This window comes from Amblyomma maculatum, chromosome 1, assembly GCF_055883805.1.
Source record: "Amblyomma maculatum isolate TAMU_Amacu chromosome 1, ASM5588380v1, whole genome shotgun sequence".
NCBI lineage: Eukaryota > Metazoa > Arthropoda > Arachnida > Ixodida > Ixodidae > Amblyomma > Amblyomma maculatum.
The window spans coordinates 415,800,988-415,827,587 of NC_139344.1; the positions used below are offsets into that span (position 1 = coordinate 415,800,988).

Here is a 26,600-nt window from a genome sequence, read left to right on the forward strand (position 1 = left end):
TGAGTTGAAATGTCCGGGTTCAACCGTGCCGTTTCGCTACAAAATAAGAAACTTGAATTCGAGGTTACTTCAACTATATGTTCTTCTGCAAGAAAAAATAATTTTTAAATCATTTTCTAGTTCTGATGTGAGGGCGCACAACAACCACAAGGCACTATGATAAGAGCAGCCTAGTATTTGCAGAGACGTGGAAGTCGGAAGCGAGCCAGTGGGCTCTCGAGATAAGAGTATAGTGCGGCGATCTGAGGCAGACATTAAACGGCAACACTTCAACACCTAAGGACGCGCTGAGCATGAAATAAGAGTTTTCGGATAACAGCTCATTTGCAGTTGACGTTGCCGGCCTTTTCCACGAAACTATTCGGCGTCAGCTATCTCGGCAAGCATAGTGCTACTGATAATACTATTAATTATGGTAGACATTCATTGTTAACTTAAACAACGCGATTAGGAATGCACAGGGCAAGATACAAGGAAACCACAGTACACAGTACAAGCGCTGCATGTTGGTAAACATCTATTGTTAATTTAAAAAATGGCTTCCTTGTTTCTTGTCCGGCGCTATCCTGTTCGCGTTGTTTAAGTTAACAATGGATGTCTACCATAATTAATAGTATTATCAGTAGCACTATGCTTGCCGAGATAGCTGACGCCGAATAGCTACAGGAAGTACTAAACTATAGAAAAATGCACTCACCCCTAGGTTGGAATGTGACAGCAGTCCAGACAAGCTTGAACCCAATTATTTGACCTGGTTGCTTTATTGGGGATGCCACCGTCGTTCTTAGCCTGAAAACAATTAAAGACATGTTATCTAAACTCTGCAACCTTGCCGCGAGCGATTGCATATAAGAAATATGAGTATTGTTTAAGGGAATGATTTAAAGCAAACCATTTGAAGCCGCCGTAATGGCTTGAGAGAAGCCTGTAAAGGGTGTCTCACAAACACTACCGTCACGGAATTAACGAACGGGCAATTAATAAAAACAAAATCTCGCCAACTTTCGAATTAAATCAATATATTTAGTGCAAAGCATGCTTGCGGATCAAACCTCATTTTAAATTTATAGTAAACGCTATTAGTTATGCTCACAGATAAAGATACGAAAAGTAAATCAGCCTTGATAACCGCATTTTGTATGTGATTTGGTTCATATTTTCACGCTGTGGAGAAAACTTCTATGACAAAAGCCAAGCATACGGATGTTGGAATGGGACGAACTCTTCTCATGGCGAGCATGACGGTCGTTAAAGCACGTAATCACAGGGACTTTCCTCTGACCTTAATTTAAATCTGACAAACAACCTGTCATAAACGATTACACAAAGCATTCGTTACAATTTCAAAACTATTAGGTACAGTCGGTCGTGTTCGCTATTCTTAGAGACAAAACTCGTCACACGGTGAGCCACAAAAGGAGTTAAACCCGTATGTGGACGGCGTTAGACATAAGCAATAAATTTCTCGAAAGTGGTATCACATGAAATTCAGTTATGTGTTTAGATATAAACGCGTAAACTATAGCATGACTTCTGCGCTGCACTAATTAATCAATATGCTTTGCAAGCATACCAATATTTTAAAAATGTTCCTGTGAGTTCATACATTTTAGAATAAAAATTTTTTAGCGACCTTCTTCCTCTGCTCAACCTTAAAGTTCAACATTCTAGAATGCAAATTGGGGAAGTTCAAGATGACGTGTCGAATTACATATTTTCTGAAAGCGGATGAAGAGGCCCCACCCGAGCCGCACAAAACATGGCCTCAATATTGAAAGTCTCTGGAATAAGTACTGTTTTACAAACTACCGGTGTTTCCCATGAATTTCCAACATTCTTCTAATATTTTGTACTTTTGGGCGGTAACGTGCGACTTGGAAGGAAGGCCGGCACAGGTGGTTGCAAACGCCGTTCCTTTGAAATCTCACTGCTTATCGGTGAAAAAAATTTCAACCTGAGAAATGAATTATAGCGACAAGACGATTTGGACACATTTTCTCCAATACTTGGAATGACACCTTGGAATCACACCACTGGAAACATACACCCTTACTATTAGCACTCTCAACAGAAAAACAAAATAAAGAAAAATTCGCGACTGTCTCACACTAGGCTTTTTTTAATACCAGTTGATTCATTCACATACACAACGAGCACAAGACATCATCACTTTCGATCAGGCGGAAAGGAAAATACATGATGACCGATTTTAAAAGTGGGGCCGCTCTGCTGTCAGAGCAGCTTGCTTAAAGTGGCTTAAACAAAACCTGGGGCCGAAACTGCGTCCCTCATTCTGAGGGCTCACACAGGGACATGCACGCATTCCGGACAAAGGCCCAGTTGTCGATTTTTCACCTGCTGTTTTTGTACGGCAAAAATGCACACAATTTATGTTTCATATTCATCGATTAGATTAATGAAACTGAACGCAAGATGTACGAACCTGACCAGAATCCGGTTCCTCTTGGACAGCTCAGTTTTTTCGTCGGTGTTCTTGTAGTACTTCAAGTCGCCGCAGTAGCGCTTGAGCTGCACAGGATTTACTTTAAGATTCGAGTACCCGTCAAAAATGGCCAGCTCAGCCTCCCCGCAGTTCGCTGTGAAATGACAAGAAGAAGGAAGCAAAATACATAAATGAATGCATTCTATATATATTTTTTTCAAAACGTGATGCCCGCATTCGTCGCTTAATTTATTTTTCTTCTGTCAGCACAATAACTTAGTTCAATGAAGCTTAAAAATGGCACTTCACTCATGCTGGATTAGATTTGGAATAAAATGGTGTTATTTTCGTATGTCTTGGCAGCATGCTTTATATGCGGCCCAGACGCTGTAATCAACCAGGTGAAAAAAGAAGCGCTACGTGTCGTTGATCCAGTTCCCAACAAAGATTGTAATTGAAACAGCCGGGCACGTACAATGCACTGGTAATCTTTTTCAGATACTTAAACAAATCGTTATTTTTGCACGCTTGCGTGTACGTCCTCCACATGCATAATATTTTCGCTTACACGCTGAAATGAATGGTTGCATGATAAAAACAAATCAATATTTTTTGTATATGTATAGTCTTTGCCAATGTTTGAAGAGGGTTCACATACTTTACGCTTTCAAACTTTTCCATCAGGTTTTGTTTAAATAATCTCCGAATTCCCTTCTCTCTCACCTCAAAAGTGCTAGCTTCGCTAATGGGATCTTTGGCAGGACTACATCCTCAGAAGTCTTTATTTTTCGTTAACTAGAATCTCCTTCCTGCCCAGATCAAACTGTGGGTGATATCACTCGGTTCTGACTAATCTGTTATATTCATCAACTGCAAATTTAAGCAACTCGTATATTATGTTTGGAAATTTATTGGTTCCCATATGTGAAGAAATATTTTTTTTTTCATAATTTCTCTTTATAGTGACACGCTACTATCACCTTAAGATAACGTGCTCCACTGACAGTGAAACGGAAACATGAGCACACTTTTTGACAACATTAGTCAACTGAGCATAGGGTTTGAGAGTTTGCGGCGAAGAAAACACTGTTTCCTTTTACGATTACTGGGCTTGCTTCTACAGGGCGAATCTGCATTTTAATATAACTTGTGTTGCAACGAACTACAATGAAAACGAAATCCGCTTTGTCATACTATACACCCCATATTACAAAGTGATGTATTACCAAATGACTACAAAATTTGGTTCAGTTATTCATTTATTGTTCGCGTTCGTTGCTGTTTGCATAAGCTCTGCTGAAAAGGAGCTTTTGAAAAAAAAGAAGCATGTGCGCTGAATGCTGAACAACAGATGAATTCGTCCGTTTCTCAATATATTTGGTTTCTCTATTTGCTGGCCCTGCTCATGACGGTGCGCCTGAAGTTCAAAGAGATCATAAATGTTGGGCACCACCAGGCTGTGAGTGAACGGCAGAGCAGTTATCCTGTCTGTGTAATAATTTCCGGCAACGTACAGAGAAAGTGCATGAGTCATGATGGGAGTTGTCGGCTAGAGAAGCTGTTTAAAATTTTCCAAATAGGTAGAATAATTTCATTCCAGGATGTTTATGCATTCTTGTCACGCAGTGTTGCGCTGATGCTGAATGAAAGGGCCTTTTATGGTAATCTATTTCACGGCAGAACTCTTACATTATGATTGCCCATGATACCTGCTGCCACTTAGTTGTGGGAAAGTTCTTCAAAAATACGCGTTTAAAAGATGTTCGTCAAATCAGCATTTGATTATGTATAACCCATTTTAAAGTAATGAGATGGCGGCTGCTTCTTTTTCATTTCTCTGAAAAGTGTGCTTAGCTGCAAACATCTCTCCTGCATGCGTAATGGGAACAAATCTGAACTATATACCAAATAATAAGCAGGCAACATTTTAAAATCAAGAGCGTCAATAATGTCGTTTTTACTGGCATAGTGAAACGGCATCAAGGTGGAACGCGTGCATATTAAAAATAAGGTCTCTCCCGAAACACCTCTGTTACACTGTCGTTACAACAGCACCATCCAGAACACTATTCAGCAATAAACCTCATGCTATCAAAATACTAATCCTTCGCTATGAAGAAATATGCAGAGAATTTAACATACTGGATGCTCTCCCAAATTTCGCACAGAAACCTAACCCACTTCCGCAACAGTACAGCTTTCCCGATGTATGCAACTTCACGCTAACACACTTTCATAAAAAGCAAACCCCAAGTGAACAGATATTACAGGAGTTTTTCGCAGTAGATGAAACATACAAGCAATATACAGCATTTTATACTGATGGTTCGAAAACAAAACCAATCTGTTGGAAGTGCAGTAGTTCACGACAAAAGGAAACAAACAGTGCGAATACCTGAATTTTCATTAATTTTCACTGCAGAATATAATGCAGTCTCTAGCGAATGAAAACAATTATGAAAGAAAAGATAAAAACAGTTATTTACTCTGACTCAAGTGTGTTTACTGCACTGCGCCACAAAAATCCAACGGAGCCCTTAATTGGCGGTATCATCCACAATGTCGCTAAAGGCGATAAAAAAGGACAGATTATAAAAATATGCTGGGTCCCCAGCCACATGGGGATCAGGGACAATGAAAAAGCGGACGAATGTGCATCACGCCTATTTAACGCTTAAATAAATCAAGTCAACCTGCTCCGTAAAGACTGAACAAAATTTATAATGACAAAACTAAGAGATAAATGACAGGCTTCATGGGATAATTAAACAAATAACAAGCTATACTTAGTAAAGCCTATCGTTCAAGAATGAAAGTCATGGAGTCATAAATAGCGCTTTTTTGAAGTGATCCTGTGTCGCCTCCGCATTGGACATACACATCTCACACATAACTTTAGACTCCTCGGACAAGAAAAAACAAATTTGAGACATGCAATGAACCGCTCAAATTAAACCACATTTTAATATCATGCACGAAATATGAGAAAATTGGGAGAATACATTTTTGTGTTTCTGTAATAAACACGTTTCATTTCATCCAAGTCTTTTGCTAGGAGAGAATGTCATTGTCGAAATTTCTTTTATTTTTGATTTTTAAAAGAAGTAAAGCTAATAAACAAACTCTGAGTTATTTTTAACAAGAATTGTTTTACCCTGAGTTAAGCTCATGATGGCCTTAGTTGCCTATATGTCATAAAACCCAACACAACACACACAGAGCAAGGTTGAACACCTCTGCTTATGTGCACCGACCGGCATTGTTATCTGCTTCATTCTCCATTGCACATTATATATGTCACTGCTTCATTTAAATGTAAGACGGTTTTCTTGTCTTGATAAAGCTAATAAAAAGCCTTTTCACAGTGAAACATATATACTATTGTGTGATTAAATGGCAATTATTGCACATCACATGCAGAATATGTTCCATCGCAATAGCTGCTCATAGCTACTGCACTCTCGCACTCGCAGCTTTAAATTACACCAGCAAATTGTTCCTGATTTCATAACGTTCTTTCTTCACAGCAAAATGATTCATACGAGCCTAGCTTTCATCGTGTACGATTCCCGACAGCGTTGCTTTATTGTATCGTTAACAGCGCGCATGGAGCGCCCATGTAGATATTATACGGGACCCCCTTACATCTCATTCTTGTATCATGTGCGGTAACAACGGTCATCTCTGCGATATTTTCGAAAGAACAAACGATATGCCTTAAGAGGAACGTATTAAAATCCTTAATAGTGTCACGGCCGTATGCAGATACAGATACCACGCGTACATGAGAAATGGCCGTTAAATATATCCTCTAACAACAGAGCAAAGCTTAGAGCTACATAAAATGACGCCGTAGGACATTTATTTTGCCTCAGTTCTGACTGTTTCATAGAAGCTCCTCTGATTTATTTATTTGTTGGAGCAAAAACACTCTGAAATAACCACGTTCGTTCGTCGGCAACAAACAGACTCGGTTTGGTTCCCACTTGTAAGTAGCATGCTTAGCAATAGGAAAATTGTTTACGCAATAGCATGCATGTACAACTTGTTCCCTTTAATAGCCGTCACCAACCCCTATTTCCGGCTCGGGTGTTGACGAGAGGAGTTCGGAACGCGGCAGGAAGATTGTCAGACGTCAGTACTGATGCCCGTAGTTGAGGCGGTGTCCCTTCCCTTACAGCACAAATAAAGTGTACTTTGGAACCAATATAAACCAGTTTACAAAGGATCTATCGCGTGTACACAAAGTTAAGCTTGAGCTCCCTTAAATTCCTGTTTTTCATTTTTCGAATGTTTAATGACCTGGTTGGGACAAAAGGAAGAATACAGCAGATTTAAAATATTGTCTTCCGATTAAAATAATGAAAATTTTGCAGGTACGCACCCTTGCCCATTAACAGTCAAATATCAAACGGCTGTAAGTGAATGCTTTTCATAGGTCTAATTTTGCGCTGTTTTTTAGACGGACTATTGAAAATATTTGTCGTGGTTACCTTTTGCTCTTATACTGCAACTAGTTTAACCGGAGGCTTTACACAATTAATCAATGCATGTTTTGTCATTTTTCGGTATTTAGTCCATGCAAACTCCGTCCTCAGCTGTTATGTTTTTTTCCTAAGCACAAACATCAAAGAAAATGGAAACCTTACCGATGCTTCCCTTGAGCTGTAGCTCTAAGATGCGGATGTAAATATGCTTGTCGTAGTCGACGCGTATGAGCCAGGTGCAGTCTACGTCCTTAGGAAAGGTCTCGGGATAACCTGGAGACACGAGGTCTCCGCCCACTCCGGTCAGCGTACCCCCGCAGCCTGAGACGTTTCGTGTTGATTGGGGTGGCTGAATGAAGCCTGCGGCAAGAGTAACATCGCATATATATTTAATAGATGTAGCAGAATCAAAAAGGACCTGTGTGGCGAAGTTTCACTCAGCCAACATTGGTAGCGGTTGCAGTGAACCAGAGACAACTTGTTAAAATCATGTGTCCTAAACAAATGAAAACATGAAAGGGGGTGGGAACACGGTCTTGTTATTCGCAGCGTTGCTTAATGCTGTCTTCAAGTGCAAGAAAACATGATCGCTTTCGTTCCAAGAAAACACGACAGTTTTCACGCCAGCCACCTCAGGCTCGGAGTGTTCCATGTTTCATTGCTATGAGTGTTTTCTCTAAATACAGTGACTCGATTCAACCGAGTTATGTCCTAAGTTCAATGCACTTTGGTTCACGAGGGGAGAGGAGAGAAGGAAGGGGCAAAGAATTTGTGTAAGGGCAAAGCACTTATGGTGAATACAATTGCAATACTGGAAATTTGTAGCATGAATGGGCTCAACCCTTTTCTGAGAAGCTCAATTTTACATTTTAAGTTTTTATCACTCCACGCTTTGTCTACAATATTTTCACGTGTTTGCCTGCTGTAAACTCTCCCTAAAGATGTTTCTGTAAGACTGTCTTCTGAATAGTTCGCAACAAAGTACCAAACGTTTTTGATTGATAGTGAAATTCAGAACCTATATGTGTTATAAAGGTTGGTTTAACTACAGCTGGGTTAGTCTTGTGGATTTTGCCCGCAATTTTCTGCCATAGCGACACTTCAATATATAATAAAGGCCCAAATCAGGCACAAACCTTAGACTTGTCTAAATATACTATCTGGTTGTAAGGCCTGCAAAAGACGCCTTTATGCTTTGCGGTGGTTGAAGCTCCCGTTCGGCGACTCCCGGAGGTATAAATTGATCAAAAATGCGCCATAACCTTGCCTTTCTTACCTAAGAGCAGATTTTAGGTGCCAGACAACTTCCTTCACTTTACTAGCATATTATCATTCCGCAGCTCCAACGGGACAAAAGCGATGTACTTGAGAAAGCTTTTAACTTCCTAACTAAATAGCATCTCTAGTCGACCTTTAGACTGCTTGGAAACATTTAGGGTGATTTAAGGTTCATAATAGACAACTAAACTCTATCGCATCCTTGTTAATGTAATACCATGTTCGCTGTTGCACTTTCTGACGTCAGCAGACTTCCTTTGCTGCAGCGGAATGCTAAATAAGGCACGCATAACTCATATCCGAAGAAGCCGCCTTTTACATTTCCAAAGTGAAGCACCTGAGTAACAAGGGCGCGTGACAGCAAAAACCAAAATGATTTTGATATTTGGAACCCTCAGAGACGGGCCGTAAAACAAGAGCCATATGTTATCGCAAGACACTGATAACGGTTGTTACGACCATCAATTCATGCTGATAAAAACGCATATTTATATTTCGCCGCCGTTTGTACTCAAGAAGACTTTGCAAAGAATAACAAGGGAAAAGGGCCTCTCATCGCGATAAAAAGAAAGCGACCCAGAAAATGCATCCTCCCCGGCGAGAACACGATCATCATCATCAATATTCGAGTTGATGACCCCGCGTTCTGAGCACTTTCTCAAAATGTATTGTATTTTCTTATTTTCTGCTTTCATTCTGCAGAAAGAGACAACCAAAAAAGAGCCCGCATTAGGATGTTCGCTTTTGTTCTTCCTTTGGCATTCTGCGAATCGTTGACACGTGTTGGTTTTGCTGAGTTACTCCTCTCTTTGGTGAGTTTTCCTTTTCGTATCGCTCCTCAGATCTCTGGGAGTGGTTTCGCACTTGGCGCTATGTGTGTGTGTGTGTGTGTGTCTGTGTGTGTGTGTGTGTGTGTGTGTGTGTGTGTGTGTGTGTGTGTGTGTGCGCGTGTGCGTGTGCGTGTGTGTGTGTGTGTGTGTGTGTGTGTGTGTGTGTGTGTGTGTGTGTGTGTGTGTGTGTGTGTGTGTGTGTGTGTGTGTGTGTGTGTGTGTGTGTGTGTGTGTGTGTGTGTGTGTGTGTGTGTGTGTGTGTGTGTGTGTGTGTGTGTGTGTGTGTGTGTGTGTGTGTGTGTGTGTGTGTGTGTGTGTGTGTGTGTGTGTGTGTGTGTGTGTGTGTGTGTGTGTGTGTGTGTGTGTGTGTGTGTGTGTGTGTGTGTGTGTGTGTGTGTGTGTGTGTGTGTGTGTGTGTGTGTGTGTGTGTGTGTGTGTGTGTGTGTGTGTGTGTTTGGTAATAGGTTTTTCTATTTGCTTCTTGTGCCGACACTCCCATGAAATATAGTCATGGCAAGTTCTCGTTTAAACAAACCATGAGCCAAAGGTCATAATCTATTTACGAGCTATATTGACCTATTTTCACGTTGAAATTGCGCTTTTTCTTGAGTTGAGTACTTTAGGCGCAAGTTGTGCAGCTCGAAGTGCCAGGCAAGGAAGTACTCAAAAGTCATCAAGGGTAAAGGAATGGATATCGCTGTGCCATCCCTCTTTGCGCGGGCAACTGAAGCTTTCTTTTTCTTTTATTTTTATATCTTTATCTCGTTCTTTCTAAATGCTTTCCAAATGTTTTCTTCTCTTTTTCTTCATTGTGCTTTCTCTCTCTCACCCTTTTCCATCCCCAATTTTTTTCGTTTGCCGTGCCGTGGTGATACAGTGGTTAGGATGCTCGAGTTATGTGACCATAGATACGGGAGCGAATCCTGGCAGCAGAAATCGCTATCGAATGAAGACGAAAAGCCAAGTGTATGCGTACTGTGCGATGTCAATGTACGATAAGGAACCCCATTTGGTTGCTGTTTCCAGAGCGCTCCTCAGCGATGACTTTCATAGCCGGAGTCGCTTAATGACGTTAAACTCCATAAACCAAGCCAACCAACCGATTCTTGCTTTTTACTTTCTTGGTTAGTGTTCAGAAACTCAGCGCTGCTTGTGATTCGACAGGGCATATGCGAACTCTGCTTATTGCTTGCGCATCTGCTGCTTTCGTGCGCCCGCAAATTTTTCCTACTGCTGTCGACCTTCCTCAATTTGTGATTATTAAGTGGACGTCGCTAACCTGAAGTCCGTAAATGAGCAGAAGTTATAGTTAGCCGAAACCTTTGTTTTAGTGCATGTACGCTTTGGCACTACTGTTGAGGTGCAGATCAATATTAAATGAACCTTCACCTAAACGTGATGCTTGCTGTTATGATTTCTTAGGAACAATGTCGTAAAAAGAATATTCAAAATTTCTAACATACCTTGGTGTGACCTTTACTACAAATAACTGCCTGCTCATTCATTCGCTGTAAGGACATTTGGAGAAAACTGCAAGCGTTACAGCGTAAATTGCTCGACATAGTACTACTAGATAACTTTTACACTTCCTATTTATTTGATCAAAAACCCCTTCCGTAGATAGACTGATTGTGTTTATTACTAAGCTTGGCTCTGCAGGCATAGATGCGATTATACAGAGTGCGCTACTACTAGGTTATAACTATTTCAACTAAGTGATCGCGACCGCACTTCGATCGATTGCGACCTTTACTAAGCTTACTGGAGCTGACATTGATACGCTCCTATATGGTGCGCTATTGCTAGGTACACTAGCTCCGACTCTGTGCAGTTTACATACAGTTTTGAACTATTAAACATTAAAAGCCTCATTTTTATGGCAACACCACCGGTTTGTTCAGACTGCTAGCGCTCAAGACTCAAATTCCCTGGCTATTGATTGACTAAGGTCGGTTAGAATGCAAGACATGCCATGTTACAAGGATAAACATCACACCTCATGAGCCATGCTCTTTTTACACAGGTAGATAAGCATGTCGACCACCGTTAGGCGAAAGGCCAGAATGGAATAATTCAACCGTAGCTCTGGGTTTCAGCCACTTGCTTTCTTAGTAGATTGATGTTTGATTACCAGTTCATTTCCACTGAAACCTATACAGTACTTAGACATAACTCTATCATGAACGATGACTCGAGTTATAATGCGCTTAATTAAAGTGAAACAGCTTCAGAGGGCATTGCGTTAATTTTTATTCTGCCGTCATCCTCAGCTCCAAAATCCCTACTATCTTTCGGGCTTCCGGCATGGCTAAGCACTGCTTTAAACTGTGTGGCTTCTAATATTGTTCATGCACGTTCTCTATCACGTTCAAGTGTGACATTGCAGATGGCAGGGACGCATCTCGCCTCGGTCAGTCAGAACGCCGCGAAAGCGGGACACACTTTGTCCACGACAGCATGAGCCATTAAAGACTTTCACCTAAATAACCAATGACAAGCTCCCCATCGTGCTTATTAACCCTTCAGCGATCCCTACTCATTCTTGTGCGGTGTTGTTCGCAACCGTTATTTTATTTTTCTAGAGTTTTGCAGCACAATTCGGACAGCTTATTTTGTGATAAGCTGTCGCAAAGTTTAAATGTGAAGATTCTAGCATCAGAGAAGTCCAGAAATATGATGATGCCACTTCAGTCTTGAAAAGCCCCATTTTGTTGATTTCTACTGTATGTAACAGGCAACATATGTGGCAAAAGAACGTTGCTGAAATATTGGCGCACGTTTAGAATGCAGTAAAGCAGTCATTACGCATTATCGTTCATACAAGCGCAGCCACACGACTACAAAGAAGAGATGTACAGGTTTTAAAGACGGTCTGCATTTGAGAAATAATTCCTGTTCCTGGTTCCTTCCTTTTGTATATGTATGACTTCGCTTTTGGTAATGCTAAAATGAATTTTTTTTCTTATTACAAATGCATCGCAGAAAAGCCATTACAATCTAGAGTCTCTGAAAATTTGCTCTCGTTGTAGCATAGACTATCTATTTTAATTGACTCAGTTGGCCGACCAAGATACTTTGTTGGGCGAGTTGGTACTTATTCATTATTAATATAAACAGCGCGAACACGAAGACAAAGGACAATATACACGAAAGCCACAGTACAAGCGCTGTACTGTGGTTTTCGTGTATCTTGTCCTTTGTCTTCGTGTTCGCGCTGTTTATATTAATAATGAATCAGTTGGCCGAGCGGCTTCCCCTTAAGGAGGAGGTTGCTGGTGTGAATCATAAACCAAGACAATCTTTTCTTAGTGTTGATGCATAAGCTGTACTGATTTCTTTTGGTGCAGCACATCTGTGCTGGGTGGATGAAAATGAGTGTTTTTTCCCTTTTTACAAATGTGCTCTAAATTGGGGAATTCCCTAAAAGTGGTCAAATGGTTGGAATGTACGCAACATTATCTAACAGGGTGTTCTTTCTGCTTTTGTGCTAGCCTGCAATCCGTTTTACATAAAATTGAGTATGAAATTGATTGGTGTGAAATTGATCGTACAACGGAGAATGACAAGGTTGTAAAACGGTGGACTGTTGTACCGTGTGGACCACTGCCCGTTGCTACTTTCCAGATAGGGGCACACACGGTGCCAAAAGCATGCCCACAGTCACACGCGACACAAAATACCACGACTATACCAGCAACTGATAGTCCTCAACACTTCAATCTCCTCGCATACTGATGTGGTAGGCCACCACAACCTGCCCTTTATGCTAGGTAGCGACAAATGCATCAGTCCAGCGTCACTACTGCTCACAGATAGAGGTTAGCTTATTAGACAACATTGTGCGGGTGCAGGTTGCAAGGAAAATAAGATGTTCTGTGGGCCGATGACTGTGATGACTCGGCACTGAAGAACGTCTTTTCGCACTTTTGATTGGCAGGATTCATTTGGCTTTCTGGGCTGGCTGCTTGTTCGGGTAAACCAGTTTTTGTCCAGCGCTGTCTCGTGTATCATTTTCCAATGTTTCCCAATCGTTCCATTTTTCAAGTGTGTTAGATTTGCACCAACGCGGTGAGATGCTCACCATATTAAATGTTTTCTGATACGCATATTTCTAGAACCGTCGAAGAGCATGGGGTAGCGAACATGCGACGATGGTTTGCGGCCGCTGAAGGCTGCTAACCCAATTAACACTGCCGCGTAATGTCGTTTGCCCCCTTTGAAATGTTGCATTTTTTATTAGCTTCGCCTGAATGCTATCACTTTAGAAACCCAACAGCGGGATACATCGCGCAATATATTTATCTCCAACTGAGAAGAGAGGAGCAAAACTCTCTGCTTTCCTGGTTTTCAAAATAACAAGAATACTTGCTTCTCAGCTCTTTCTTCTGTGACCTTTTGTAGCGTAAAGCTACAATACGCGGGTCAGCGCAGAGTTTCGCGTGTCTTGGACGCCCGTTATGCGCATGCGCGAGAGAACACTAATTCGAAGCCACCAACCATAGGTCTCATCTAGCATTCTAGTTCACTATAGTCCCATCCCTAATCACTATTTAATAGGCATGAGACACCATTGAACAGAGGTTGGAGGTGGTCAAGGTTGGCAGTTCCTGACCCTACGGGGCTGGGACGGTAGGTCAATGCCGTTTGTGGCGGGGACTAGCCAGCCACCGAATTTTATCTGTTGTAGGCCTTCACTACACCCGCCACTGATTCGGTGGTGGACGACGGCTGTTGTTGAGGCACGCGTCTTTCTGTCCCTCTTCTTTTTTTTTTCTTCTCTATTTTCTCTTCTGTCTGCACAAGACAGCGGTGGTGGCTCAGCTGGGTGAAGGGTGGCTGCTCCTGGCCTTCACGGGGCGGGGATGGTAGGTCAACGCCGCTTACGGCGGGGGCTAGCCAGCCACCAAATTTTTATCTGCTGTAGGCCGTCATCGCATCCGCCACTGTTTAGATAATGGACGACGGCTGTTTCGGCACGCTTCTTTCTCTCCCTCTTCTTTTTATTTCTTGTCTACTTTCTTCTGTCGGCACGAGGCAGCGGAGGTGCCTCAGCAACAGAGCCAGTAGCAGGCCTGTGCATTTTCTTTTCCTTCCTCCTACAGCCACAACAGGTGGCTCAGCTACAGTGCCAGTAAGAGGCCTGTGCATTTCATTTTCCTTCTTCCTACAGCCAAAACAACAACAACACATTGAATAGATACTTAATAAATAAATTATCAAACATTGTCTTCCACCGAGGAAGCGAGTCTCCATCCCTTTGATCCCCAGCTCAGCGCTTTACCACTGCTCCACGCCACTAATTTTTCTTTATTGAGCGCAGGATCGTGAAACGCTTCATAATTCCCCTTGTCTAAGTGAGAATTATAGAGGGATTCCACGAGTGACCGATACTGCTCCTTTTTTTTTTTCCTGTAAACGACTTATAGAACGCAGGTTAACTTTGATGCGTTCAATCCAATGCTGGTTATGTTCGACAAGTGGCGTGCGTTGTACCGTCACGACAAGACTCTTTCCCAGAGCGGCCGCGAGAGTGTCCCGGAAGACTGAATCATCTTAGAACGAGAAGAGCGCCAAGCGAAAAGAGGTCGCCAGGAAGCTGAACGACGTGCTATGGCCGCCGCTAAACAGCAACAGCAGCCGGAGGAAAATGAGGAAGAGGACGAGGAGGGTAAAGAAAGTGATTCCGATACTGTTCGGTGGACTGAACATACGATAAAACTCAGTGAAAGGGCAAACTCAGCACCAAGCATAACCGTAGCTTTAGGCTGCGTATATCCAGGCACAGCAAAGCTAAGGCACTGCCAATTGTTTTTACTGTATAAGGAATGTAAGCTACGGGTGACCGTTATTGACGAATATTTTGCGATTGCAGTCACGTGCGTAGAAAAAAATCAAAATATAATTATTCGCTAATAACTGGGTTCTTGACGTTGAACCGGCAAAAGAACCGGCAAATGCTCCGTGCAGGAAAAATAAAGGCACGTAAAAGGCGCCTCACAGCTCCGTTAATGATCATGCCAAACTTACTTTTTATTATTATTTATTAATATTATTTGTTATTATTTTATTAATATTCAGCATACTTGCTTGTCAGGTCTTTCGTCTAGGACCTTTTTTAGAATACAAGGAATGTCTGCTTCAGGTGACCGCAACAGACGAATACTCTGCTGTTCCGGTCACGTGCGTAGAAAAAACAAAATTCAATTATCCGCTAATACTTCGTTTGTTAAAGTTGAACCAGAAGAAGAACAGCAAATACTCCGTGCGCGAAAAGAAGGCACGCAAAATACGCCTCAAAGCTCAGTGAATGCTCGTACCAAACTTCATTTTTTTTTAACGCTGTAGCTTCATTATAACTAGGGTTTTGTTCAATAAAAACTAAAGCTGCACTAGCCCCCTAACCATGTGAAAAAAAAAAAAAACGAAATAAAAAACAATGTGACAGCGGTGGGATTCGAACCCACGCCCTTTCGGACTGGTGCCTAAAACCAGCGCCTTAGACCACTCGGCCACGCTGCCGAACGGTCCTGTGGGCTCTTCGTGACGGTAAAATCACAATTGCTTTGTTTGCTGGAATTTTTTGCTTTAGTTGTTCAACCGCACAGCGTATTAACAGTTTCACCTAGAACGCAGACTCCTTTTTCATCTCGGAGCACTGTAACATTCTTTACGCAAAGGTTCGTAGAGAATGAAAGACGAATGGCGTGGCTTGTTGGGCGAGTTGGTTGGAGATTGAACAAAGTGCAACGTGTTTTTTTTTTTTGTCTCTTTTGATCGATCTGTTAAGTATTCTAGCGAGGTTTTAAATTAAAAAGAAAAACGTTTACAAAAATTTCGCTTTCCTGAACTATGCTTTTTGATATTATTTTCCGCCAAGTAAACTGAAAGGGCGAAGAGGTTTTGGTGAAATTGCAAACCTTGGCACGTACAACTTTTCCATCGTTTTACTAAATCACACTGCACAGCACGCTTGTTTCGCGATCTGCACCTTTAAGCTGCATTTGAAATGCACTGAAGATTTGAACGTTTATTTATATAGAAATATTTAATTATTGAATTCGAGTAGCTCCGAATATATATCCAGAAATGGAGTCTGTACTTGGTCGTAAAATTAACAAAGGTTTTGTCTATGAACGGGCATCTAATAATAGTGTCGTTTTATTTCCACCCTGCAAAATTTTTTATCAAGTTAGCTCTTACATTGGAGTTTCAACTTCGCTGTCTGTTTTAATGCAGTAAGAATGAAACACGAGTTTATAAATGCATGCAGCTAAAACACCTTGGTTAAGCCTTCACTGTACTCCATCGTTTGCTAACACTTCCCTCGATAGAAATATCTGCACTCCGCCTCTTCCTCTCGCAAGAAAATCTCTTCCACGCCCCTTCTCAGCATTATGCACGTTATGAATACCTCATTCGGCTACAACAACATAATTTATACAGCATCGATATATGCAACAGAATCGCACGGCGAACGCCGAACGTCGTACGCTCATAATAACGAGTAGAGGAGCACTGCACACGCATTTTATGTTGCGTGGAATATTCTTGCAGCTGTAGGGAGCGTCATCAGAAACATATGTAAATACCCGCTAAAGCTGTGGTACGCAGAGCTATTTAAAGTTCATAAATGAGAGTGTTTGCAGAATGTACTCGACCACCTGCGCATTATTTGTCATTCGGTTTGATACACAGGTGCGTCCGGAGTGCGAACAATCGCATGGGAGCGCCGCTAAGTCAACACTGCAGATATAAATCAATTCTATGAATATTTTTTTCAGTCTGCTCAATATCCCAATCTGAGCACAGGTTTGAAGTCAAAGTGTTTTCACCAATGTTGTTCTTAACCAACAACCTAATGTGTACCTTTTTACTTACAAATTGAAACTTCGGCCTGTCTGAATTTCAACGTTGCAGAAAGTACACTCTGGCTTTTTACGCAGTCAGTAGAACAAATGGCTTATTCCGAAAGGATTACTACTTCTATGTCTATAACTTTTTTCTTTTTTTTTTTTTGCAGGGCGTGAGGTCTGTAACACAAAAATTAAATTCAGTTTATTTTGTAGTGGGCTTTACCGCGCCTAAAGATATAGCACTGTGCCTTGATTTCAGACAATGTATCTGAAAAACAATCTCTAAACTTATGCGGCGCCATTTTAAAAGCTAAGGAAAAGTTAAACGTCTTGCTTCCGCCGTGAAGTGAAAGCTGTTGACAAAATTTACCTTGTGAACTTTTATGGGGCAGCAGAACGCCATGCACAATGAGAGAAAGAGCTACCAGTAATGTGGATACAACCTAAACTGCAGTGTTATAAACGTCCAATATTTACGTCCATAGAAACTAAGTCCATGGTTCATCCTTTCTGCTTTGGAATTGTACGCCGCCCTTTGAATGACCACGCTTGCAACTTTTTTCTTTGAGTCTTTTAACACCTTAAAATATCTGAACAATAACGTGTGCTTCAAAAAAAAAAAAGCATGCGCAAAATATATTGATAGCTGTACTGCGCAAATGTTGTAGTCCAAAACAAGCAAACACATCGTAGAAAGGACAGTGGCGCCACCTGGTGCTGTGGCGAGTAAACCCAGTGATATACAAATGCAGGAGGCGCCGCCGGACTCCTCGCTTTCGCCAGCAAAGCTGGAGAAGCAGAGGCCGCCCGCCGTTCAGGGAATAGAATGGAGGGGGGTGGGGGGGGGGGGGGGGGGGGGGGCGCATTTCAGAGCTTAAGTACTCCTAGTCTCGCCGGGGACCAACTTCTGAGAAACTGAGACAAATAAGCGCCTTTATTTGCCCAATAGTGAATGTGTACAAAAACGTTCTAAAAATCGCTGAACCAAAAGACGATATATGCCCTTGACCTAATTAAGTGTAGGTGTACTGTGAATAATTTTCCCCAAAAGTCAAATAAAACGAAGTGACGTCCGTGGGCTGTGCGATGTCAGTGCACGTTAAAGAACACCAGGTGGTCGAATTTTCTGGAGTCCTACACTTCGGCGTCTCTCATAGCGTTAGTCGATCCGGAATGTTAAACCGTACAAACCAAACCATCAAGTTAAACAAAAAAGAATGGAGTTCCGGGGTTCAAACCCTTCCACAGCAGCCGCGCGTCAGTGGAAGTGGAACGTGTGTGTGAGGTCTGCGCATGTTGATGATTCCTAGGTGGTGGTTATAATTAACGCAATAGCCTGATATGAGTCACGAGACGCGAAATCTAAGGCCAGAAGCTGGCCGCATAGCCTGTTTTCACAGGCCCTCCGCAAAATGTGCGCATGAAGAGTTCGTCATACTTGATCGCAACAGTATGAGAGGAGACGCCTAGGGCGTGGGAATAATTGTGAAACCAAGCTGCAGGAACGTCGGCGTCCTGTCGAATCACACATTTACAGGAGCCAGTTACGAACTAATTTAACCAATTTAACTGATTGATTTATAGGAAGGGAAATGCGTGGTAACTGTCTCACTTGGTTTCTGTGGACACCGCAACCGCGCCGTAAGGGAAGATAGGAAGGTGGGAGTTAAAGTGGAAAGAGAGAAAGAGGAGCCGTAGTGGAGGGCTACGGAGTAATTTCGACCACCTGGGGTCTTTAACGTGCGCTGACATCGCACAGGACACGGACATCACTTCGTTTCGCCTCCATCGAAACGCAGCCGCCGAGGTCAGGTTCGAACCCGGGTACTCCGGCACAGTAGTCGGACGTCTTACCACTGCACCACCCCGGCGGGGCTATCCTTCTGATTATTTTTCTTAGGACGAAGTTTGAGGAGGAGGAGGAAGAGGAGGACAAAACATCTTTATTTATTTAGTAAGCGAGGGGAGGGGGGACCCTCAGGGTTCCGTTGACCATGGCTGCCGTAACAGCGCGGCTAGTCAGGCATTGCTGGCGCTCCGGGGAGGGGTCCTGTAGGGCGGCCATGCAGGGTGGGGGAGAGGGCTTAAGGAAGGGGTAACTTTGCACGCCGAAGCTATGGTCTCCATAATTTAAACTGTCACACTGTCTACAACTTTGATAAGCCATGCAAAGCCAATGTTAACAGAGCTTTAGTAGGCATAACTCGTTTAAAGACATGCTTAAATTCCCACCATTTTTCTTCTCATATGAATTCGACATCAACTGGCCTCCTACCTAATTCGAGTATGACCAATTCAGTGATGACTTCGAACTTTGAGTGAGTCACCACCAAACTTGGTCCGCCTGAACGCCCAAAATGTGGCCTCGTAAACTATGGACCCAAATTAATTTGCAAACTGATTCGATTACCGGTAATTCGGTGGTGACCTCCAAATATTTATTGGCAACTGCGAATACTGGCGCTTGGACCACTAATATTTGGCTGCGTCGAAATTTCAACCAAATATAATGCGCAAGCTAAATTCAATATGGTCAAGCCATTAATGCCGTCTAAGTTTAGGTGGGGCACCCCCTTTTCGTTGAGTATGACCAAAACAGAAGAACATAACATAATTCGACTATGCCCAATTGAGTGATGCCTTCCAAATTTAGGGAAGCCATCACCATAATTTGCCCTCCTGGACCCTAATTTTACTGCGGCCAGCTCTGGAAACTCACGTGGGCCACCCTGAAATTTGAAGTCATAATTTGACCAAACGTGGAGCCCAACCTGATTTGACCATGATCAAACCATGCCATCAAAATTTTGTTGAGGCTTTCCGAAATTTCGTATGTCAGTTGTGGTCGCTGTAGGAAGAAAAGAAAATGCACGGGCCTGCTACTGACTCTGTAGCTGAGGCACCTCCTCTGCCTCGCGCGGACCGAAGAGAAAAATAGACAAGAAAGAAAAAAGAAGAAGGAGAGGAAGACGCGCGCCGCAACAACAGCCGTCGTCCACCACTGCCGAAGCGGTAGCGGGTGCAATGACGGCCTGCAACAGATGAAAATTAGGGGCTGGCTAGCTGCCGCCGCAAGCGGCGTTGACCTACCGTCCCAGCCCCGTAGGGCCAGGAACTTTTCAGTGCGTGGAACACAACGTGCTGCTTACAGATGATTCGAATATACGGTTTCTGAGCATACAACATTTGAACATCAGTGTGGGATGCTAAATATCAGTGTTAAAAAAAACTTGAAAATTAAGAATTGCTTTTATAAATAGATACAAAATTATTAAAATTAAAAACATCGTTCGTGTGTGGGAACCAACTCCTTCACTGTTTAACTCGTCATTCCCTAAGCGGTATTAAAGAACTGTGTTCAGTTGGCGTTCAGTTTCGGAGCGCTCTGTGATTGTTTGGAAGCAGTTTCGCTGAACTTAACGCTTTTACGCCTCGGCAGGTTCTGAGAGCTTTGAGCGAAAGTGCTTTGAGCCAAAGTGTTCCCAACTGAACCCGAACTGAAAGCAGTTCTGTATTATCGCCCCTGGATATTATGTGGCCCCCGCCGATGCAAACCGCGCGTTCAACAGAACACGGTGGAAAATATCTAATTTTAATAATAATAACAATAATAATAATTGGTTCACTGGAAGGCAAAGGCGCAGTATCTGTCACTCTTGCCCTGTGGACACCTGAACCGCGCCGTAAGGCAAGTGATAAAGGTGGGAGTGACAGCGGAAAGAGAGAAAGGGGAGCCGTAGTGGAGGGCTGCGAAGTAATTTCGACTACCTGGGGATCTTTAAGTGTAGTTGTTTTCCTCTTTGCATGCTCCAGAAATAACGTGCGCCGACATTGCACAGCACACGGACGCCACTTCGTTTCGCCTCCATCAAAACGCAGACGCCGTTCTCGTTCTTATCGGTGATATCACCCGGCAGGATATCAGAGAAAAGTATAAAAAGAATTCGCGGGGGCACTTTGGACTACTAAATCGCGATGAGGCGAAAGCGATTGTGCGATCTTCACTAAGCTGTGGCTAAATGTTTAATAGTAATTGTCCACAGATACACTTGTATCTGTGGACACTTGAACCGTACCGTAAGGCTATAGGGAGGAAGGTAGGAGTGAAAGCGGAAGGAGAGAATTAGGGGAGCCGTAGTGGAGGACTCCGGAAATTTCGACCACCTGGGGTTCTTTACGTGCACTGACATCGTACAGCACACGGGCGCCTAGCTTTTTGCCTCCAGCGAAAAGCGGCCGCTGAGGCCGGGATTCGGTCCCGCGTCCTTGGGAACAGTAGTCGAGCGTCGTAACCACTGCGCCACCCCGGCGGGGCGGGGATCCTTAACAACGAGGCAAAACGAAGAGGCGTCCGTGTGTTGTGCGATGTAAGCGCTCGCACGGGGATAATTAACGTGCCCTTTCATCGCACAGCACACGGACACCTCTTCGGTTTGCCTCCATCGAAAAGCAGCCGCCGCGGTCGGGTTCGAACTCGAGTACTCCGGCACAGTAGTCGGGCGTCTTACCACTGCACCACCCCGGCGGGGCTCTTGTATTTGCCTACACTGGAAATTCCGTAGTAAGATATTATTTCACTTTCAATATTAAAATCACCTATTTTCCGGGTCAATACAGAGGCTGTAATCTGGTTAGCACTTATGCTATGGTATGATGGAAGCGAATGGACAGAGCGCCGTACATTTTTTGCTTGGCTGCAATCGTCTCTAACGAAGAATTCAAGAATCCACTGGAAGCGATGGGTAGCTTCCGATAGAATGCCGCGCCCATTGCGCACACATGCACAAGACAACAATAAATAAAATGTATGGTCTTGTTGATACTTTTCACCCTTTCGCAACGGTAGTAGCTTACGAAAGATAGTTTTTTCATAAAAACGACTCTCACGAGCTCATTCACTCACGCAGGAAGTGTGTCACCGCGGAAACAAAGAGCAATTCCTCGAGGCTGTTATATTGGTAAATCTATGTCATGTGGAAATCAGTGCTTGAATAGGCCCTCTAGCTTAAAGAAAGCGCACTGAGCATGCAGGCACGCGGCTGATATGACGGCCGCTAACAAGCAGCTCTATCTTGCTGCCTCGGGACTACCTACGTTTTCTTACCTGCAATCAGGAGCAACACAGTGAGCATACAAAAGAGCACGATATATAGTGGAGCCGTGGCAGGCATTATAATCTCACCAGTTCAACATTATTAGCCATATTATATGGGCTTCGCAATTCAGGAAGCTAGAAAGCTTGTTCCGACTTGTCGACTGGAATAAGATCTTGGATGCGTTACGTGGTATAAAAATTAGGGGGACGCTAAAGCTTCGCGTGTCACTGAGTTAACCGTGCGCTCGCCTCTGCCAAGTCACGTGACAAACATGAGGTCCCTCGACGAGCGCCGCAAATCATCGACCATTATAAATGGGAAGTAGACTGGTACCCCCGCCAGATGTTAGACTAAATAATAAAGAAGCTGTCGCGTGGAGGCGGCTACAAACTAATACGTTCATGAACCCGGTCTGGGCGTTTCACGCGCTACCAGACCTTAGGGACAATGATCTGTGCAAACACTGTGGGGCGAGAGGGACCCTCAACCACTTAATTTCGGAGTGCCCACAATATCCAGAGATAGGATGGAATTAAAAGTTGTACAACCAACAACCAGCTCGCTCTTTCTGATAGCTTTTGCTGCCTCTTAGCAGGTGCTATAGTAAACCAGAATACTATCGTAGTGGTGCGAACGGGGAGGCCTGAGCGTGCTCTTTGGCGTAAATGTCAGGAGATTACGCCACTGCGACCTCTAGAGCCGGCATTGCTGCTGCTTCAGACAATTGTAAATATTTATCCGTGCCGTTACCCCGTTGTGGTGCACTTGTACACACCTTTAGTAAACAATTCTGCCTTCCGATGGCTTCAACTAGCTTAAGTGTAATTATCCAAGCAGTTTTTTCTTACTGTGCCTTTCTGAGCAGTTCTGCAGTAGTGAAAAATCTCATCGTTCTGTGTTGTCTGCTACCAAACGCAGCCGCGAAATGCTTGTTTAGCTGTCAGACCTGAATTCTTTACATTCATCTCTCAGGCTATTTTTTTTTCCTGCAACTATGCTGATCTATACCTGTGATTCATCTCCCCCCCCCCCCCCCCATTTACGCGTTATGTGTTGATTCAGCAATGTTTGTTTTTCTGAAACTTTTCAGCGACCACAGAAACGCACGCGATTCACTTTTACCCAGAAAATAAAACGTAATAACCCAATTTCCAGCAAATTTTACATGCAGCGTGTGCATGATGTTGCCAGGCTGAAAATACTCTGGAGGAGAGGATTTTCTTCTTTCTTGCAAGGTGGAAGGAATGGACAACTTGCGGAACTTTGTAAGCCAGCTTCTAATTGCAAGCCTAGGCTTGTTTACTAATCGAGGTCTCGTCAACTGACGATACTCGCAGTCTTTGAAATTAAAAGAATCAGACACCTCTTCAGGGCGCAATCACAATTGCTTGTCGCGAAGGTGTCGGTGGTGGTGGTGGTGGTGGTGGTGGTGACTATGGTTTATTTTTGGGGAGGGGATACTGGTCACGTCTTATGTTGGCCATCTTTGTGGCATCACTCTTGGTGACCAGGGGGAAGGGGAAGTTGGAATTAGGGGAAGGTTGGGGAGGGGAAGGTTGCTGATGCCGTATATGTCGCCGCCATTTTCGCACGAAGCACTATAGGCCCATGCAGGCCTACAGAACAGAGCTGAGGCCAGACTCCTCCAGATAAATCAGGAGGAGCCGGTGAGCAGAAAGTTGGTTCCGAGCTGGGAAGAGCAATTGCCCTTCCGTATCAGCAGGGAGACCAAGATTCCGATAGCCATTCAGAAGTTTCTGGCGATGGCCAGCGGAGGCTGGACACACGAGGAGCAAGTGTCCCAGTGTGCCAGTATTGCCGCAAGAGGGACAGGCTGGGCTGCGAGCTCGGCCACAGGCATACATGCGGGACGGAGTCCGCAACGCAACGATTGGGCCGAACCCGGTCTCGTTCAAGGAGTAATTCGCCGAACGATCGATCTCTAAGCCATTCATCATCTATTTGACGCATAAAGAGGCAGTATTCAAACATTGTACACTTCCGACCCCTCTTCCGGAATATTCTGGAGGCATTTCTGGGTTTACGTAGATAGGAGAACTTCCCTCTGCACGTTTCTTGGAAGAATCCCAGATTGGCGTCTGGGAACTGGACCTTTCTGTTGGAAAATAATCATTGCGAAGAAACTGGTTTACAGAGTTTCATTAGTTGCTTCTTGAAAGGGGAACATTAAACTATGATCTGGGTTTCATTGCAGGCAGATTCTTGGTGTAATCAGCCCAAACTTTGGCACATGTAATTTTCATGATGCGGTTCTAGCCACCCTGACAAGGCGCTTTGCAGAGCTATTGAAAATAACTTGTAAACGAGCTAATCTTTGCTCTCGCAGGGTGCAGCGCTTGGGCGGTTATTCCTTTCCTTGTATATTAATGACCATCGGTCAACGATGAAATTTTCAAAAGCTATAATATATGCCGATGACACTGCATTCCTTTTTATATTGGATAATTTAGAGGTACCTACCTAAATGTATAATTAATGAAGAGCGTAATAAAGTTTCACAGTGGTTTAAAAGCAATCGCCTAACCTTTATCACTGAAAAACATAAAATACATCTTGTTTCACTAGCACAGAATTATCATCGGATATGAATTGGAAAGAACACAATAATATTTGCTCTAAATTAGCGTATTGGTGTCGCGCTTTACTAAGGTCCACGGACTGCTTTGGTCTTCCAATTTTACGCACTCTGTTTTTCGCCTTTGTGCACAGCCAATTATCCTATTGCCTGGAAACATATGGAGTAGTACACATAAAGCATACCTAAATGCAGTTTCTCACTTTCAAAAACAAACTATTCGTATAATATTTATTCAATCAGCACATACTCCATTAGGCCACTTTTTCAGCAGCTTTTCTTCCTACCGCTATCAATGGCATATAATCTGAAGATGGCTGAAATAGTAAACCCTAATGCAAGATCTAACAACCTCTTGCCCCTTAGTTAATTTCGATTACCAACAAAACAAACAAGAGCTTCAACTAAATACCTATTTAATTTACCACCGTGTTATAATATGTACTGTCAGAAACACTTATAGAATACGACTGAATCCATGTGTAGAATGAAGTCCCAACTGAAGTTAAAGAAAAAATATTCTTTTCGGCATCTTTAAAACTTTACCTAATTTCATGGAAATGTAGGATGAATGAAGTAGTTTGTGCTCGTTAATTTAGAAGTTTTTTTTTTACAACTGCCTTCACTGAGGTGTAACCGACATACTCTCCTAAATTTGTAGTTCAGCCTTCCAAATGTTTTCCACATATACTGGAGTGTACTGTGATTGCTTCCTGTCATGTTACTGTCTACCAGTAATATTGTGCTTGTTTTGTATTTGGACCTATCACATAAAGGCTATATGGTCCAGACAACTTTGTGCGTGCTTGTTTTTAGAACAAATAAAGCAGCAAAAAAAGTGCATCGACTTTATTCCAGGTACTTAGAAGCTTGGTGCTTCCGCACCAGGTGTCAGAGATGGTTTCAATCACACGGAAGCCGCACTTCGGATGCGTTTATCACGTGCACCTAGTCCCCTGCAATATGCATTCGGACTCCACGTGGTGCTCGAAGACCGCTGAGAATTCTGTAAGTGGTTTGTCCTTCCTATGAAGGTTGTGCTCCCACTTCTTCCTGAGGTCTCCCACTCTGGGAGCGGCCAACAAAGGTGCCTTAGGACCGCCCGAGTAACCGCTGCGACAGCCTGGTGCAAAGCAATGAGAGTCCGTCTGCCTCTGCGACATCGTGCTCTCAGTACGGACAACATAGCACTGAAGTCATACAACAGCACGCAATAGACCATTTCTTTCTATGTTTTTCTCCGTTTGTTGCTCGAGGAGCCCCGTGGAACTCAAAGAGCAAACAAAACGCAAGAGTACAACGCCCGGAGAGCCGTTCCGACTGTACTCAGCAGCACGGAGGCAGGGGCGCGGAGCTAAATAGAGGAGCGGCAGCACCCCTGTGGCCAGAGAGGCGTTTTGTTCAGCCGCTCCGCTGCTGCGCGCCTCCGTTGGCGCCACTATAGATTAGTATTCTAGTTTGCTGTAGTCGGTGCCAACGGATCGCAAAAAATGTCGACAATTTAACGGCAGCAATCATCATGGATGATCCTCCAGACGGGCACCTCGTGAACTGTCAGTCTCAGAGGCAGCGAAGGCGATAGACCAAATCAGGTCCTCCAGTGGACGTATCTCACTGAGAGGCTGCTGCACAGAGATGGATAGAGGCGGGTCGAGCGAAACAGGCCGCCGAAACCTCGGATGAACGTAAAGCCCGTTTCGCCAAGCTTCAGTCTTTACCATCAACAACTAAGCCTGCCAAAGCTTTAACAGACCTAAGTTTCAAGTTCTTGCTTTAGTTACGTTTAACGAGGATCAACCTTGGATTAAGTTCTAGTTTTCTTTATATTTTTCGGCTTTTTTTACATTTTTCTCGTGTACACTGCTAGACGATGACGACACCGGTAACCTCGCACGCCGCTTCTTGAAACTTTATGCGCTCTATCACGCGCTGTATGCGTTCGATGTAATGCTGGGGGACTCTACTCTCTCTGGGAGACATAATGCTTTTCCTAGTTTCTGTTTCAGTGTTTTTTTAA

General features: G+C 43.4%; 1 protein-coding gene and 1 non-coding gene across 2 annotated transcripts in view; both read right to left on the bottom strand.

Annotated features, from left to right (window-relative positions):
* Window positions 1–26,600, bottom strand: part of LOC146208993 (neuropilin and tolloid-like protein 2) — a 43,706-nt gene that overhangs the window by 12,126 nt on the left and 4,980 nt on the right. Inside the window, exons 3-5 of the mRNA XM_084587349.1 lie at window positions 7,093–7,290; window positions 2,444–2,597; window positions 698–789 (exon numbers count right to left, since the gene is read on the bottom strand). Of these exons, the coding sequence (XP_084443475.1) occupies window positions 698–789; window positions 2,444–2,597; window positions 7,093–7,290 (444 nt within the window). The remainder of the gene's footprint in view (window positions 1–697; window positions 790–2,443; window positions 2,598–7,092; window positions 7,291–26,600) is intronic.
* TRNAL-UAG (transfer RNA leucine (anticodon UAG)) lies at window positions 15,478–15,557 on the bottom strand. The gene has a single exon. It is a non-coding gene; the product is annotated as a tRNA-Leu (tRNA).